Source organism: Arachis hypogaea, chromosome 16 (genome assembly GCF_003086295.3).
Source record: "Arachis hypogaea cultivar Tifrunner chromosome 16, arahy.Tifrunner.gnm2.J5K5, whole genome shotgun sequence".
In the NCBI taxonomy this organism is placed as follows: Eukaryota; Viridiplantae; Streptophyta; class Magnoliopsida; order Fabales; family Fabaceae; genus Arachis; species Arachis hypogaea.
Window position 1 is genome coordinate 12,665,348 of NC_092051.1, and position 17,914 is coordinate 12,683,261.

The 17,914-nt window shown below is 28.9% G+C and overlaps 1 protein-coding gene across 1 annotated transcript in view; it reads left to right on the plus strand.

Annotated features, from left to right (window-relative positions):
• LOC112756459 (uncharacterized) overlaps positions 1-14,556 on the plus strand; it is a 48,529-nt gene extending 33,973 nt beyond the window's left edge. The window contains exons 2-10 of the mRNA XM_025805067.3: positions 5,915-6,303; positions 9,557-9,628; positions 9,715-9,864; positions 9,964-10,168; positions 11,317-11,537; positions 12,175-12,301; positions 12,412-12,702; positions 12,801-12,902; positions 14,012-14,556. Of these exons, the coding sequence (XP_025660852.1) occupies positions 9,600-9,628; positions 9,715-9,864; positions 9,964-10,168; positions 11,317-11,537; positions 12,175-12,301; positions 12,412-12,702; positions 12,801-12,902; positions 14,012-14,353 (1,467 nt within the window). The 5' untranslated portion in view covers positions 5,915-6,303; positions 9,557-9,599 and the 3' untranslated portion in view covers positions 14,354-14,556. The remainder of the gene's footprint in view (positions 1-5,914; positions 6,304-9,556; positions 9,629-9,714; positions 9,865-9,963; positions 10,169-11,316; positions 11,538-12,174; positions 12,302-12,411; positions 12,703-12,800; positions 12,903-14,011) is intronic.
• Positions 14,557-17,914: the final 3,358 nt, after the last annotated feature.

Here is a 17,914-nt window from a genome sequence, read left to right on the forward strand (position 1 = left end):
TATGGAAGGAAAAAGAAAAAACGAGAAAGAAAAACAAGGTAATATAATCTTAACAATATATAATGCCAATACATGGGTTTGGTATCCAAAATTCTTTTCCAATTTTGCCCTTCCTTCTATCCCACTATATTTATGTTAGTTATCTATAATTCTATAATAATTAATAATATTATCTATAACAATATATAATGCGAAAACCTTAAGTTTGGTGTCCGATTTTCTTTCCTATTTTAACCCTGCTAAGTGTCAACATAATCCAAAACTAACTTTACAGTTATGCATTTCACTACCAGTTACAAAAAAATTCACATGTAACTTCTTTTTCAATCCTCCACTTAAATAATCTATTTTTTTCATTTCTTTAATTTTCTTTACTTCTTTTACTCAACTCTAACATTTTTACCTTTTGAATAACTCTTTAGACAACTTCCTAAAATAGACAATGACTATGATAAATATTGGTTTTAAAAGCATGTACGAAAAGAACAAAAGAATAATTTATGATGGAAAAAGTGTTCAATTATCATCAATAGTAGTGATAAGTAATTTTTGGTAAATTTTATTATATTTTGTGATATTCATTTAAATTATATTTTATTTAGTTTTATCTTAGTTTTAGTTTGTACCGTTTTGTTCTGAGTGCAATGTACTCTATAACTTCACTCTAATTATTTTATTAGAGCTTTTGTTGTAGTTTCTTAAAAAAATTTATCATCTTTGTATTTCTTTTGATGTTTTTCTTCTCCTTTCTTTAACATTCTCAGTTGAATTGCCTCCATCCTACTCATTTGCCTTCCTCCACTGCGGTTATAAATTTTTTTTTCAATTTACTTACTCAATCTATATTTTTAATCCATTTTTTATTTTTTTAATTTGTTACCAATCTTTCACGTAGACAAATAGCTTATGTTTTTTTCTCTCATTAATTTGATTTGACAAAAAAAAAACAGTATCTTAACATTTTATATGTACATTTTATTTATTTTTTTGACATGTCTGTATTTAACTATTTGTCAATGATGGGATGAAAAAAATTTATAAATATTTTTTAATATTTTTCTTTTTAAATTGCTTTTAATGGGATAATTTTTTTATTTTCTAAAATATTTGATTACTTAGAATATTGTATTTAAAATTTGAGTATATAAATATTTTTAAATTAAACTAAAATAAATAAATTATATTACAAAAAAATTTATTAATTTTGCCTTTTAGAATATTATTTGTTTGGCATATTAGCTTAGTTATTTAATTGGTATATAATGCATGTAAGAAAATCACACTTATCAAGTGTTTCTTAAAATATTCGTATACTAATTTTTTAAATAATTAATTATTTAGAGTATTGGATTTGATATTTAATTACATAAAGTATTGTATTTGTCATACAAAAGACATAAAAAATATGCACATATCAATGATAAAGTGAACAAACTCCATATAACATTAAAATGGATAAGATAAGAACTTTGTTAATTAATTTTTATTTTTTAATTTATTAGTTTTTTATATATCTTTTATTTTTTGGATTATTTTATTTTATTAGGCATTTTAATTTATTTTATTGTATTTTTTTATTTTAAAAATTTTAGAGTCTAAAAGACTCCTATTCAAATGATTCAAACCAGATGATTAAAAAGTGGTTTAAGAGAATAGATTTGAATTTGGGTAATTTAGCATTTATTAATGAATAACTACTAGAAGAGAAAAATTATTGCATAAATAATAGAAATAAGTTGATAATATATAGGCTAATTTAGAAAACCAAAAGAAAGTAAAAAAGTAAAAAAAATTAACTTTAATTTTGAAGATAAATAAAAAGATGTGACATTTTATACATTAGATAATTTAAATGATACTTATTATTATAGGAAGTTAAAAATATTTTTACCTAAAAAAAATTTCATAATAAAATTGAGTTTGGAGAGAGAGATATAAAATTTTCTAACTAATTACAAAATTTTTCTATTTATCTTTATATAGCGTTTCACTTTAAGTAACTATTTTTTAGCGATAATATTCAAATGATAAATTAATCTCACCTTTATAATACGATGACATTATTTCAAAACATGCAAAATGAAATAATAAAGTACAGTTTAATTAATGTGCATAATAAAATAAACATAAAACTTATATAGTAGTATTCAAATACGATAACAATGATTATTTTTTGTCCAATGTACTATATTAAACTGCGACTTTAATTTATAATTATTAATTAAAAAACTTACAATGATGTATTTTTATTTTTTTATTATTTAGTTAAAAATAATATATTTTGATATTAATTTTTAGAATTATTGACATCAAATTTTGCTAATATAGCAAAAATTTTGAGTATTTTTTGTCTTAAATTTCTTCTTAGTCGAACAGAATAAGACAACTAACACGCACATCAAGAAAAAAATTATAATTTTTATATATTCAGATATTCAAAAGACACAAAATTCTTTTAGCAAAACTTAAACAACTTATAAAATTTAACAAAATAGCTGGTTATAAATAAAAGTGATAGACAAAATTAAAAGTTGTGATAATGATATTTGGTGATAATTAACAACCATCGAGTGAAGAGAAGGTGGAAGGAGAAGAAGACGAGAAAGGAGAACAATGCAATATCATAGTGGCGTTGAGACAATAATAAAAATATAAATTAGTAATTTAAAAAAAATAAAATTAAAGATAATTTTAAAAAATGAATAATAAATTTTAAAAAATATTTTTTATCAATTATAATTATGCATAAAAATAAAGAATTCTTTAAATATAATTTTTTTGTCTCTAATTCAAATCAAATACTATTAAAAATAAATAAATAAACATAATAACATTTATAAATATTTATTTTATAATTAATATTTTTAAATCTTTATTTTGATTTTTGTTTTCACATAATAACAACATAATGAAATTTTTTAATATTTTATTTTATTAAATTTATAATTTTAAAATAAAAACATAAAAATTAATTTCTTAAAAATAATAGAAAAGCGGCTGAACAGGCACGATAGTGTCTGTTGAGCCGCTAGTCTATAACAATATATAATGCCAAAACAGAGTTTTTGGTGTCCAATTTTATGTTCCAATATTACCCTTAATGATAGAAGTTCTCCGTACATGCATGCGTCGGTTACTTTAAATAAAAAACTTCCACCGTTAACAACACATATTCTTCTATAATAATTATCTCTTTCTTCCCTTATTCTCTCTCACTTTAAGTTGCTATTACTAGAAAAACTTCTTTCATTTCTCATTCATCTTTTCATGCATCTTTCTTACTTCATCTAATATAATTTGTTTTTTGTCATTAAATAAAAGTGTGAAACTATGTTTATATGTTTGTTTTGATTAATTACCGTTGACAGGATACCAATGGAAGTGGTCGACCGACTTGGCAAGACTATGCGTGGCGACGAAGACAAAACATGAGCGAAAAACAGAGGCAGCAATACTTCGCCAGAAGGCGGCGTGCCAGTTAAGTTATACATCCCATTAATAAATTTTTGCCGTTAGTATATCATTTAATATGAATTATCTTTTACAATATATTTTCATGCTAATAACAAATTTTTTAAATATTCAGATACTAATAACAATAGTGAAGTTGGTCCAAGTAATAGACTGAATGATCCAAATATAGGTAAGAATCTTGTATATTTATTTAATTAATAATAATTTATTTTTTCTTAAGTTTTGATTCAATAAACCTTCCATAATTGTCCTAAATAATATTGTTATAGATATTATTATAATATCTTAATGTACTTTAAATTAAATATCTATAACAATATATAAAGGGAATATGAGAGTTTAGTGTCCAATTTTCACTTTTCTATCTTAATCTTATTGATAAATCGTGTTTAATATAATTTTCGTCTTAAAATTTGGTCAAAAATATAATTATTAGTTAATTTTTCTTTATTCTTTGTACAGTTACTTTTTTATTCTACACATAACTTCTACCCACGTTGTCTTTTTCTTTGTTCTATGGAGTACATATAGTACTCTCTCCCGATCTTTATTTCACTTAATTAAAAAAAATAATGATAAATATGTGTATGGACTATGGAGAATGGTAAAAAAATAATAAAAATAAAAATTAAATTTTTTTAAAAAATAATGAAACAAAAGATAATTTAACATATTGAATATAAAATAAAAAAGTAATTAAAATTATGTGAGAAAAAGAGTTCTATAAATTTAAATTTTATATCTGCTTCAAATTAAATAAGATTGAAAAAATAAATAAATTTATAAATATTTATAAATCTTTATCTTAATTGTTTCATATAAAAATAACATAATAATTTTAGTATCATACTTAAATTAATTTAAATTTTATTATTCTATACATTAAAAAATAAATAACTTATAAAATTTTTATTTTTTATCTCAAATTTATAATTTAAAAGCATAAAAATTAATTTTCTAAAAATATTAAAAAAATAACAATATAAAAATTACAATTTTGTTTTGAAATTAAATGAAATTTTAAGAAAATCTTAAAAATGTTATTAGTTAGAGACATAGAAGTTGACATATTAGATTTAGAGAAAGATTAAGAATGATTACAAATAAGTGTTAAAAATAGGGAAGGTATTCAATATTACAATATTTTTATATTCAATTGTATATCTATAATTCTATAATAATATATAATGGCAATACATGGTAGTTTGGTGTCCAATTTTCTATTTCTTATTTTAACCCTACTAAAAAAATTCAAAAATATTTTACGGTTACTTATTTCACTGACAAATTTCACTAACAGTTACAAAAATTTACGCATAACTTTTATTCAATTTTTTACTCTCACAATCTCTCTTTTTTTATTTTTTTATTTTTTTCTAATTCTCCTTTATCTTATGAACTCTTCTCTGTACGGAATAATTATTTAAATAAGTTTTTGTGACATCTTAAACTAGGTAAAGACGATGTCAAAAAGTTTATTTTCATAGCCATATATGAAATGAGAAAAAGAATAATTAGAAGCCAACAAGTGTTTAACCAGGGGTGATAAATAGTTTTTTGTATAGATCTTATTATACTGAAGTATTCATTTAAATTATATTTTGTTTAATTTTATGTTAGTTTTTGTTTGTATAGTATTATTTTGAGTATGTTTGTACTTTAATGGTCAGACTAGCAGTCTATCTTCATTCTAATTATTCTATTAGAATTTTTTTGTAATCATAAAGAATATATCTTTTTTATTATTTTTTTTCATCCATTCTACTACTTTTTTTTTTACTTCTCAATACACTTTGTTATATTTCTCTTGCTGTCGTTATTTTTTTACCTTCAATACCATCTATTTCAATTTTCATCACATCCATCGTTACAAATTTTATTTAGTTTTATTATAGTTACTACATTCACGTATAACTTCCACCTATATTTTTTTTCTCTTTAATTTACTTACCCAATTAATATTTTCATCATTCTTTTACCTTTTTAATTTGTCTCCAATATTTTACGTACAAAGATAGTGTTCTATCTTTTTCTCTTACCAAGAAAGAACTAATTTTTTTCATCTTATATGTATTCTTTATTTTTTTAAATATATCTGTACCTATCAATGATGAATTGAAAAAGTCTAATATTTTGTTAAATTTATTTTTTCTTTTTTAAATTACTTCATAATATGGGATAATATTATTTTTTAATTTTTAAATTATTAATTATACAGAATATTATATTTAAAGTCACATCAATATTAAAATAAAAAAAATACTTATCTAATAAATTTAAAGAGTGAATGATATATTAATAAAGAAATAAAATTAATTTCTTAAAAACAATAGAAAAGCGGCTGAAGTGCCTGTTGAGCCGCTAGTATAATATAAATATATAAAAATTATTAAATATAAAAAATATATAAAAGAATTTTATAGTTGTGGGCTTGTGCTAGGGTTTCACGTTCAGAGTTTCACTCTTGACTCTTCAAAATTAAAATCCTAATTTCTTCTCCAGTTGAGCTTCTTCTTCTCCAACCCCGCTGGCTACCGTCGTTCTCAATCTTAGAGAAGGGCTTCGCCTCCGTCCTCCGTCCGAGAGCAGAGCTTCGCCGCCGTCCTCCGTTCGAGCCCATAGCTTAGCTGCCGTCCTCCGTCCGAGAGCAGAGCTTCGCCGCCGTTTTCTGTCTGAGAGAAGAGCTTCGCAACCGTTCTGCATCTGAGAGCAAAGCTTCGCCGTCCTCCTCCATCCTTCGCCGTGAGCCCGTCGCCGTCGCCGTCGCCGTCGCCGTCGCCGTCGTTGTGAGTCCGTCGCTGTTTCTGCATCCTGCAAATCACTAGATCTGTAAGTTTCTCTTTCTCTTTCTCTCCTATTATGAATCTGCAACTAAACCCTGGAACTAGAACACTGGATCTGTAACTAGAACTCTGTAACTGTGAGTTAATATACTACTATTTGATGTTGATAGGTCAGGTTGTTCTGTTTATCTGAGTCATGTTAGGAGGTGTTTGCAACGTTCATACTTATATTGTTTCTACCGTGGCTAGATATATAATGTTTATTCTGGATTTTCTGGTTTTACATTAAAATTTCATAATGATATGTGCAATGGCTACAGAACACAGAGGTAGAGGAATGTCTCTACCCACACCCACACGAACAAAGAACCTTTTCCTTTTTTCTCTATTAATAACTGTTAACTCATCATTTACATATTAATTATTAATTAACAATATACATCATTCTAAATAAATAGCTGATGGATAGGGATGAAATACTATTATTGTTTTCTTTATGTAATGAGCTCTATTATTGTTCGCTTTTGGCTTCGATTCAATTTTCATTTATCAATTATTTAAAGGAAAGTTTGTGATGTACATTGAGACATCCAATTTGCACGAGGGCCTCTGTTTTGTTATCTTGTGTTTTTTATCTCTTGGCAGAAATTCATTACATTTTTTCTTTTATTTTCTTCTTCTTCAATGACATTATAGCTTCTCCTTTTAATAATTGCCACCCTACTTCAATGACAACATTAGACAATAATAATCATATTTTCATTCTAGAATGATATGCATCAAAGGAAGAAAAGATCCTTCTTATTATTGACAAATCATGTACTTTGAATTATTATTGTTCTGTTTATCTGAGTCATGTGCTTATGAATTATTATTGGCAACTGAATCTAGACAATTATTCATTCTAATAATTTAAAGTCTTATACTATAATAGCACTTAATTATTTTTTCCCTCTGCTTTACATTTACCCCTCATGTGCTTGAATGACGAAATACTTATAATTTATAATACTATATAGTGGTGTGTTGTGTTATTATTTGTTTCAACTTATATTAAGAAGACTAATATGCTGTTTATTGTCATCATATATTACTTGAATTATTTTTGTTTGTTTGTATTGAAGGCTATTTTATGAAGATGTGAAAAGTGATAAAAAATAAGGATTGAAGGCTATTTTATATCTAATATTGTAATTTCTTTATTATGTTGTTAAATTTATAGTGATCTAACACTAGCTTTTTTTTTTTAAATTCAAGTTATTTGAGCTAATGACATTGTATGAATTTTATGTCTGTATTATAATTTATCAATGAATTTTAAATTTTTGTCTTCATTTATATATGAATATGTAAAAATTAAAATGATATTGATTTTTATAGCGGCGGGTAGGGGCGGGGCGGGACGGGTATCCGCAGGGGCGGGTTAGGGTACTGTAGTTTACTACCCGCGGGTAGTGATAGGGCGGGTAGTACTTGAATAAAAGGACGGCGGGGCGGGGTCGGGTAGGCCGAAAACCCACCCCTACATGCCCCACTGCCACCCTTACACACAACGGCTAAATGCGAACCCAACCCTCCCATCACCCTCCAGCTCCTCCTTCCTCTTACCGTCATCGATCTCACTCCCTCACCTCCGTCCAGCTCCGGCCGCCGTCGCGGAAACGAGCTTCGAAGCCACCGTCGTTATCGTGCAGCTTTGTTCCACCATCGTGCAGCTACTGTTTCAGCTTTGAAAGCACCGTCGCGCAGCTCTGTTCCATCGTCGCCGGCGCTATCTCTGTTCCACCTGTCATCCCTTCGGCCGTGCCCTTGTCCCCCCTCTTGCTTAGGATCTGCTCTGCTCTGTTCTAGGGTTTCTAGCTTCTAGGTATTCTTTTTTAATAATAATTGTGGAATAATTGTTGTTAGTTAATCTGTGAACTTGTTATGGGTTGAATAACTGTTGAATAAGTGTTAATTAATCTGTGAATCTTGCTGTTTTTACTGTGAATTACTCCATTGTTAATGATTCTGATAATTCATCCGCAGAAGGTGATGGGGTCTTCAGGCTTGAATCCTTTGAAACTAAGTGTTGCATGTGGGGTATGCCTGTTTTGTGTCTTCTTCGCTGCTGTGCTCTGTTGACCGTTGTGCTGTGTTTTTGTGTTCAATTAAAATTTTCCTGAGAATTTAGCTTTGCCATGCTTTGATAAATTGTGCCAATTATGCATTTCTTGAAATTGGTATGTCTCTGTAGATTCTAAATAATGTGTTTCATGTTTCTGATTTTGATAATTTGAGTAGTTTATGAAGCATAGTTCACTGTTATTGTAAATGATTTGGGACTGCTTTTGAGGAGTGTATGAAGCAGATTATTGCTGTGTTTGGAGTTGTGTATTAATTAAATTAGTTAATTTGTTATTTGAGCCTTGTTACAGCTTGTTGTTAAATAAAGTTTAAAGCTTCAATATCTATTTATTAGTTGGCTATGTTAATATTATTAATAAAGATGATTTGGAGAGGGATTGTAGAATTTGTCACATAGGTTTGGAGAGTGATAGTTCTGAGTCTGATGTTCCAATTGAATTGGGTTTGTGCTTGTAAAGATGATTTTGTTGCTGCTCACAAAGTATGTGCCGAGACATGGTTTAAGATTAAGGGGAATTTGAGTATAAATCCCATCTTTACTTTATTCTGTTTAACCGCAAAATTTGGTTTTTGATATGTTTTAATGCTGAATTTGATTGATTCTGTGGATATTTTAGACACCTTTTTGTTTATGATTCATGGAATTGAGAATTGGATTGTTTGGTATTGCTCTATATGTATACTTGTTCTATGTCTTGGTGCTGAGTTTGACAAATATTCTCAATTACTTACAGCTATGGTTTCCTTCTTGAACGGGATTTTATTTTTCCAAAAAAAATCATAGAGAATTAGGGTCGTGAATTGTTTAACTGAGTGACGAGTGTAAAGCTGAAGATGATGATGACATAAGTGCTTGGGAACATTAAACATATATTTGAAGAGTGTTTCAAAAAAAACTTGAGTTTGTATTTTGATAAGATCATATGGTTTTGATTGATGACATTTCATGTAGTGTTTTTAAATTTGGAAGATATTTTAAGATTCATATTAGACTATAATTATAGTTTAGTATGTATATTTATAATTTATTTATTATTTTATTTTAAAACAGTTTTTCCAGTTGAATTACGGTTGGACCAATAAATCAGTGAACCAGTGATTAGAGCGGTTCGATGACCGGTTCGGTTCTCAGAACCTTGCATTTGAGAATTAATTTCTTTTACTAATTTCAGGTTCAAGAACCAAGACTTCCGTCGTCTTCTTTCAACGTCAAAGATGTGGGCCCTTCGTTGTCTTCCTCTCAGGTAACTGTCTTCTTCCTCTTCCTTTCTCTCTATTTGTCTTAGCCTCTTAGGGGCTGATTCTTTAATCGTGCGAGTTCTTTCTATAGGAATCGAGTATTGAGAGCTTCTTACTCCAAATCAATATCAGCTACTTGGGTAGAAGATGATTTTGGAACTTCCAAAAGGGTCTTAACTAGGGATGAAGACTTCAAGTCAAACTTTCGTCTTCCTGTTTCAGATCTTTCTCCGTCACATATGTGGGCTTTTCATCGAGCTTCTCTAATCCTAACCCTAATCTCTTCCTCTTCCTCTTCCTTTCTCTCTATTTGTCTTTAATTGTGCGAATTCTTTCTTAGGAATCGAGCATTGAGAGCTTCTTGCTTCAAGTTTTACCGTTCCTGGCATGCCTCCCTGAATTTCACTATGACTAGGCGCCAATTTTCTGGTAGCACGACAGATCAGGATGAATCCAGTGATGATGAATCAGACAAGATGGATAAGGGGGTTGAAGAAGGGAAAATACCAGTCTATATCCCTTGGAAAAGCGCGGCGTTGTTTAAGGTAATTGGATCAAACTATTATTAGCTCCCCATAGATAGAACATAGCATTAAAAGTATTCTGCTAGTAATTAAAACTATTAGATTTGTGGTTGGTTTTGTGTAGTACCTGAAGGAAACTGAACGTTTCCCCATAAATAGAACATAGCATTAAAAGTATTTTGCTAGTAATTAAAACTAGAGTAATTATCCAAATCAGTCCCCAAGGATTTTAGAATCGGACATTCTAGTTCCCAAGGAAAATTAATACACAGATCAATCTCCAAGGTTTTACTCCGGTAGATAAATCAGTCCCCAGTTCATTTTCCGGTAGAGTAATTACCCAGACCCAGATCAGTCTCCAAAGATTTTAAAAAAGGACACTTTAATCCCCAAGAAAAACTAATGTACAAATCAATCCCCAACGTTTCTATCTGTTGGATATAATAGTCCTCTGTCCAAAAATAAAATAAAATAAAATAATTACTATTATTAATTGCACAATAATATTGTACTATATTTTTTGTATTTTTTTGACAAAAATAATGATAAATTTATTCATTAGATTCTTAATACATTTTTTTAATACATATTTTTTAATACAAACATTTTTTTTACATAGCACATCTTTTAATTATATTCAATACAAAAATAGCAAATGGTTTTAACCTTGAATTTCTTGTAGAATAATCTCTAATAATTTTATTATTATTATTGAGTGACTATATATATATATATAACGAATAAATTTATCATTATTTTTTTCAATAAATGCAAAAAAATATAGTATAGTATTATTGTACAATTAATAATAATAATAATAATAATTTTATTTTATTTTTGGACGGAGGACTGTCTAATATAGTGAAACGTTGGGATTGATTTGTACATTAATTTTTTTTGGGGACTAAAATGTCTATTTTAAAAATCTTTGAGGACTGATTTGGGTAATTACTTTGCCGGAGAATGAACTGGGGACTGATTTGTCTGTCGGAGTAAAACCTTGGGGATTTATCAGTGTATTAATTTTTCTTCAGGACTAAAATGTCCGATTTTAAAATCCTTTAGGACTAATTTGGATAATTACTCTTAAAACTATTAGATTTTACTGAAAAACCATTTATTTGAATTAATAATACATGTTGGTGCTTATTTTATTTGAAATTATGCAGATGTCTAACAGTGACAAAAGAAAAGGAAAACAAAAGATGACATCCAACAATAAAATAAAAAAGGTGAAATTGACACGACTTGCTGAAAGTTTAGAACCAATAACATCCAATTCTACCACTACTCCATCTGCTACAACGGCCAATACACTTTCCTCATTACATGCGTCTTCAAATGTTGAGACAAGTCAAAGGAAGCTAAAACTGGACTTGGCAGGAGAAGGGTACGTTTATATAGAATAAATGTACATAACAATTAAACTACTTATTAATAGAATAAGAAAATAGATACTTATTCAGATATAAAGAATAAACAATATAATGATTGAATAAGAAATTAAATATTATTTCTTAAAAAATAAATAGATCCTGAAAATCTTTATTAATTTGTTTTGAATGGGTCTTATTAGTTATTATTATATCTCAATCTCAATGATATATATTTCTGATTAGTTATTAGTATTTTTTAAGGGTATTATAGCATTTTCTGGTAATTACAAATGACTCTTGAGTTCCCCCTAGTTTTGTATTTTTTTATATATTTAACATTTAACCATGACAAACTGCTTTGTAATATACCATTGTTCATTAATTTATTGATGTCCACTATAAGAAGATTTCACTCCTTTGGTGCTTGATCTGTTGTCATCAACAGATTTTGTTTTGTGTTTTGTGGGGATAGATTTACTTCCTTAACAATTTTTTTTGGATTTAGGATAAATTTATTCTGTTTTTACTATTAGAACAGGGCCTTATCATTCTAAGTTTACTTCCTTAACACCATACAAGACTACAATAATTTTATTTTTTGAAGTTAACCTTTTATATTGTATTCCGATTGATATTAAGTAATATCTACAGATTTTTACCTTCACTTACCGCGGCTCATGCAATTTCGGACATCATTAAAGGGCATTACTCTCAGCCGTGGCCTTCGTGGAAAAAGATACCAGATGCTACTAGGAAATTTTGGTGGGAAAAGTTCAAAGTAGGTTTTAGAGAAACGTTTAATCTTTGGTAGATTAAGAATTAGTTCTAAGTTTGAAAAATATAATATATATCAACTTATAACTATTCTTGCTTGTGTTGATTATCCAGAGCAAACATCAATTTTTTCCTCCAGATCTTTATTGGGCTCGAAAAAATTTTGAGAGGCGAGGTGTGGCGTTACTAAAAAATTTGTTGGGAAAAGCTCGTGCAAGTCGTGTCAAACCTCAATGGATAGAAGATGGTGTGTGGGATGCTCTCTGTGCTTATTGGAATACTGACACTGGGTTTCTACAAAAGAGCACACAAGGCAAGTCAAATCGAGCATCTGGTTGCAGCGGATTTGGAGCGGCTCTTCATACTGCTGGCCCAATTTCCGTTACCCAACACAAAACTAATATGGTGATGTTATATAAAAACTTAGATCTTTTATGTTATAATTTTATACACTTCAATTGGTAGTTGATACTCGTAGGTTTTTTAATTTATATGTTTGGTAGAAAATATCATTAAAGAGGATTCCAACACAGTTAGAATTGTTTGCGAAGACCCACAAACACAAGGATGAGACATGGGTGGATAAGAAATCAAAACATGTTGCGGTGAGTCTATTTTAATCAAAATATATATCTCTCCCTCTGTATATATTATTTTAATATTGCATTAGGGCTAGTGTTTCAGCTCATAGGGCTGTTCTGTTATTTTTTATCAACATATATGCCCCCTCTGTAGTTGTAATATTTATAGGGAATGCAAATATCATCATATTGTATTGGTGCTGATGTGCATTAGTTGTAGCATCCTTTTGGAAATTCCAATAGACAGAGGCCTTGCAAGTTGTAATTAAACTATAAATATAAGAGGGAATGAAAATATCATGTTAGTAATATAAAATCAGCCATATTCATACACACAAACACAATTATATATTCTTCTTCGCAAAGAATATATGCATTTATTTACTAGTTACAAGTCCCACCCCATAACTTACTATAAAATCACATGGCATGCTAAAATAATATCATAGAAGATATAAACAATTAAATGAGATGAGTTTTAGTTGTTGTGATGTGGGAGGTCATCAGCAACAAGGAGGTAGAAAAGTCCCATAACACCACTATGCAGCTTAGTGTTGCTGTAGTCAACCTCCAAAGTCAAAACTTCACCATTAGAGATCTTGATAGAGCCAGGTTGAGGGTAGCAAGTTGTCATTCCCACCAGGTACCCTTTCTCACTTCCTGCTTCACTTCCATTTCCATATTTTGGTAGTGAATTGCATATGACTCTTCCATCCTGAAATTAGTTAAAGTAAAATTAGTTTGGCAAAAATATTGTTTAAGAGTTAAACATCAACCACCAAAGAACATTTATGATTCTATGCGATAACATGAGTATAGTGATGCTCATAGCTAATCCAGTGTTATGATTCTATGCAACTTGTTTTTCTTTATCTTTATAGGTGGAGTATCTAACTAATTCCCATGACTGTTGACATTTATCATTAGCAACTGTGAACTTTGAACTGTTTATTTGACCGAATCCTCCAAGAACTTAATGAGTCTTTGAGCTTTGTAATTGTTACTTAACATGCTTTATTTTTAGTTTTCAAAGATGGCAGGATGAATTTAATTTTCATTGAGTCTTTGAGCTTTGTAGTTGAGCACTTAACATATACTTTAATTTTCTGCATGCATGACGGGATGAATTTAAGAATGCTATAGAAGAGGCTATACAAAAAGTATCTGAAGAAGGAAGTAATGCACCAAATAAGATGGATGTGTGGTATGAAATAGCCAGATTTAAAAAGGGAAGAATTCATGTACTTGTAATAAAATTCAACAAAAAGGGCTCCAGAATGTTAGAACATGAAGAAGTAATGAAGAGAATGCAAGAGTGGTTGCAAATGTTAGAACATGAAGAAATAATGAAGAGAATGCAAGAGCAGTCGCGAATGCAAGAAGAGAACACTGACTTAAAAACTAGGTTGGAAAAGACAGAAAGAAGACTTGAACTCATTAACAAGCTTAATTTAAAATTCCGATTTCTCAACTAGAAGGCGGACAAATATAGGAGATGATGAAGATGGTGAACGTACGTCTGAAGAATGATTAGTAGTTTGTGATGCTAGTTGGTTAATAGAGTTTAAATGATGTAATTAGTAATATGAGAGTGTTGCATACTTATTATTGTTGTCTATGATATTGAATTGATGAGTTATTTTGGTTATTGTTCAAGTGTGTTATGATATTTTGGTTATTGTTTAAGTGTTATTTACTTTTATGTGTTAAAAGTGTAGGTTTTTAGTTGATGGTTTTTCAATATTTGATGGTATAAATGTAAAAATTTAGTAAAAATGATAATTAAAAAAAAAAAAAGACTAAAATGCTTGATTGACAGGTCCACACTTAGCGACTGAATTAGAGACTGAAATGTTGATCCCAAATTAGCAATCGATTTAGTGATCGAAATAACGGTCGCGAATTGGATACCGAAATACTGGTCACAAATTAGTGACCGATTTAGCGATTGAAAAGTTGGTCGCTATTTAGCGACTGATTCACTCAGCGACCGATTTAGTGACCGATATTCGTTGGTGAGGGTTTGGTGGCCCTGAACACAAATCGGTCACTATTTTCTTATTAGCGACCACCCAAATAGGTCGCTAAATCGGTCGCTAATCCGGTAATTTCTTGTAGTGTTGTGTTATCAAAGCGTTTGTTCTGTATTTAGTTTCATAAATTAAATTATAATTTAATTAATATAATATTTTAATTATTTTTTAAATTATATATTGTTTAAATGTAGTTGGTCTTTTTATATTATATAATTATTTATTATTTTTAACTCTAAAAAAATTCAAACTTTAATTCCTGTGCATTATACTTTATAACTTCTCAACGTTAAAAAATTTTGATAATAATTTTTTAGATGCTAATGAGTCGAATAATAATTTTTAATAAATTTTTAGAAATAATTTATTATTTTATTTTAAATTCATAAATATAAGAAAATGTAAATTTTTTGAAATTTGAACTAAAATACCAAAATTAGATTTCTATTCTTATTATTTTGATCTTTTTAAAATTTTATTTAAATTTAAATAAAAAGGTAAAGTATATTTTTTGTCCCTGAAGTTTACTAAAAGTTTCAAAAATACCCCTAAGTTTTAATTTGTTTCAATTTTATCCTTAATGTTTCCGATTTGCATCAATTTTATCCTTATCTTCAAAATTTTTGGTCAAACTATGGTCAACATTAATTTTTTCCAATAACACCCTCCAAACCCTATTCTCTTTCATCATCATCCCCAAACTCACTCAGTAACATTCCCATCCCTCACTCCCTCTCCGATTGTCTCTTCTACCGTGTAGTCTACCTCCAGAAGAACTCCCTCTCCAGCCACCTCCCTCCGCCGCTCCTCAACCTCACCAACCTAACCTCGCCAACCTCCAACTACTCAACCTTGCTCACAACCTCCTCTCCGGCACGCTCTACCCCCCTCCCTCCTTTCCCCTTCTTTCTTCTTCTTTCTTTTTCCTCCATCCTCCTCCGCCACTATTTCCCCCCCCCCCCCCCCGCGCCACCACACGACGCCGCCACCGTCCAACCGCACCCCCCTTCAACCAGCAACACCACCCCTTTCCCCCCCTCCCTTCCCATACCCCCATCACTCCTTCCTTCCCCCTGCCGAACAGCCGCACCGCTGTGCCCACCACCGCCAGCTGCCATGCTTACCACCTCCCAACATGATTTCAATGAAGATGATAAAGGTAGAATCTTTTTGTTGAAATCTTTGAGACCATGCTTGAAGATACGGTACCCACAAAGAAGAGAAAGTAATTGAGAATCAGAAGGGACATGTACCTCTTATTTGTTATGGAGTTTTGATCTGTTGTTGCATGGAGCTGTTGTTGTGTTTTGTTATTGTTGATGTTGCTGTTGCCCTTTTTTATTTTGCTTCTTCTTCTTAAATGTTGATGGATTTGATTTCAAGTGCTTCATAGCACTTGTTGGTTGGAGCCATGGTCAGGGATTGGTGGTGGAATGCTGGGTCTTGTAATGGAGTCTTCTCCATGAAAGAGAGAAGGAGGTTATGATATACATCACTTGCGGTGGCCGGAGTTGGGACACAAACGGCGGCGGGAATGTTAGGGAGGAGTTGTTCTTGATGATGATGAAAGAGAATAGGGTTTGGGGGGTGTTATTGGAAAAAATTAATGTTGACTATAGTTTGACCAAAAATTTTGAAGATAAGGATAAAATTGATGCAAATCGAAAACATTAAGGATAAAATTGAAACAAATTAAAACTTAGGGGTATTTTTGAAACTTTTAGTAAACTTCAAGGACAAAAAATATACTTTACCCTAAATAAAAATATTTTTTTATTGGTATTTGTGTTTTAAAATTAATAAAATTAATGAATAATACATAATCCATTAACTTAAAAGTAAGATTTATTACTTATATAGCTAGGATAAACATAATAAATCGAATTAAGTTGATTCGATTTATTACTGATGCAATATATACATGGTAAATTAAATCAACTTAATTCGATTTATATAAAAATATTTAGGATACGGCGTATAACTAATTCTAATTTAAAATATTTATGTAATTTTAAACTCTATTTATTTTATTAGCCTAAATTACTCTATTTTTTAAAAGTAGAGATTTAAAATTAGATTCAGCCATTCAATTTCAAAAATAACATATACTAGAGTCAAAATATTTCTTACGTATAGCTAGTAGAAAATGTGATTTATCATTCTAATCTTATACGTTTAATTTAAAAAGATATACCTTGATCAAATATCATTCATTGAAAAACGACATCTATATGTATACATTGAAAGCTAAGAGAATGCATAAACGATTCTAATATAATTTAAAAATTGTTTTAATTAAACAACAATTATTTTATATGAATTTCTAATTAGTAGAGTAATATAACACTTTCATGATGCCAATAGGCATTTACTCCGATTCTCATTCTAAAAGTTACATTTTGGAATAAAAAATTGTAAAGTTTGAAGAATTCGTTACATCGTAAATTCACGACGTAAACCAAAAAGGTTTTTTTTTGGATGGTAACCAAAAAGGTTTAGATGGGAGAACTTGCATATAATATTATTAGTGCATGCCATTTATAATATAATAAAATAAATAATCATCAAAGTATGTACCAAAAAAAAATTCTGATGTAGTAATTTAAATTATATTTATATTTTTTTTTGTTCAAACAATTTTTTGTACTAAAGTGTCTTTGTCTTATATTTTGTATTTGTATGTAGTATCAAACACACCTATGATAACATACACATCTTTTTTCTGTAGTTTTGAAAAATGTTAAGTAAATAACTAATTTTAAAAATAAGAAAAAATATATTATTAATTTAATATTTAATACTTATATAATTTAATTTTTATACATTATTAGTATAAAATAATAATGCATAAATAATCAATCATATATTGTTATACCAATAAAAAAAATTAATTTTAAAATTTATTATGTCATCTTAATGTATGAATTAGATTGAATAATTGTATTAAATTTTTTTATAATATTTTTTTTATTTTTTGTATTTATGTTATATATTTATTTATTA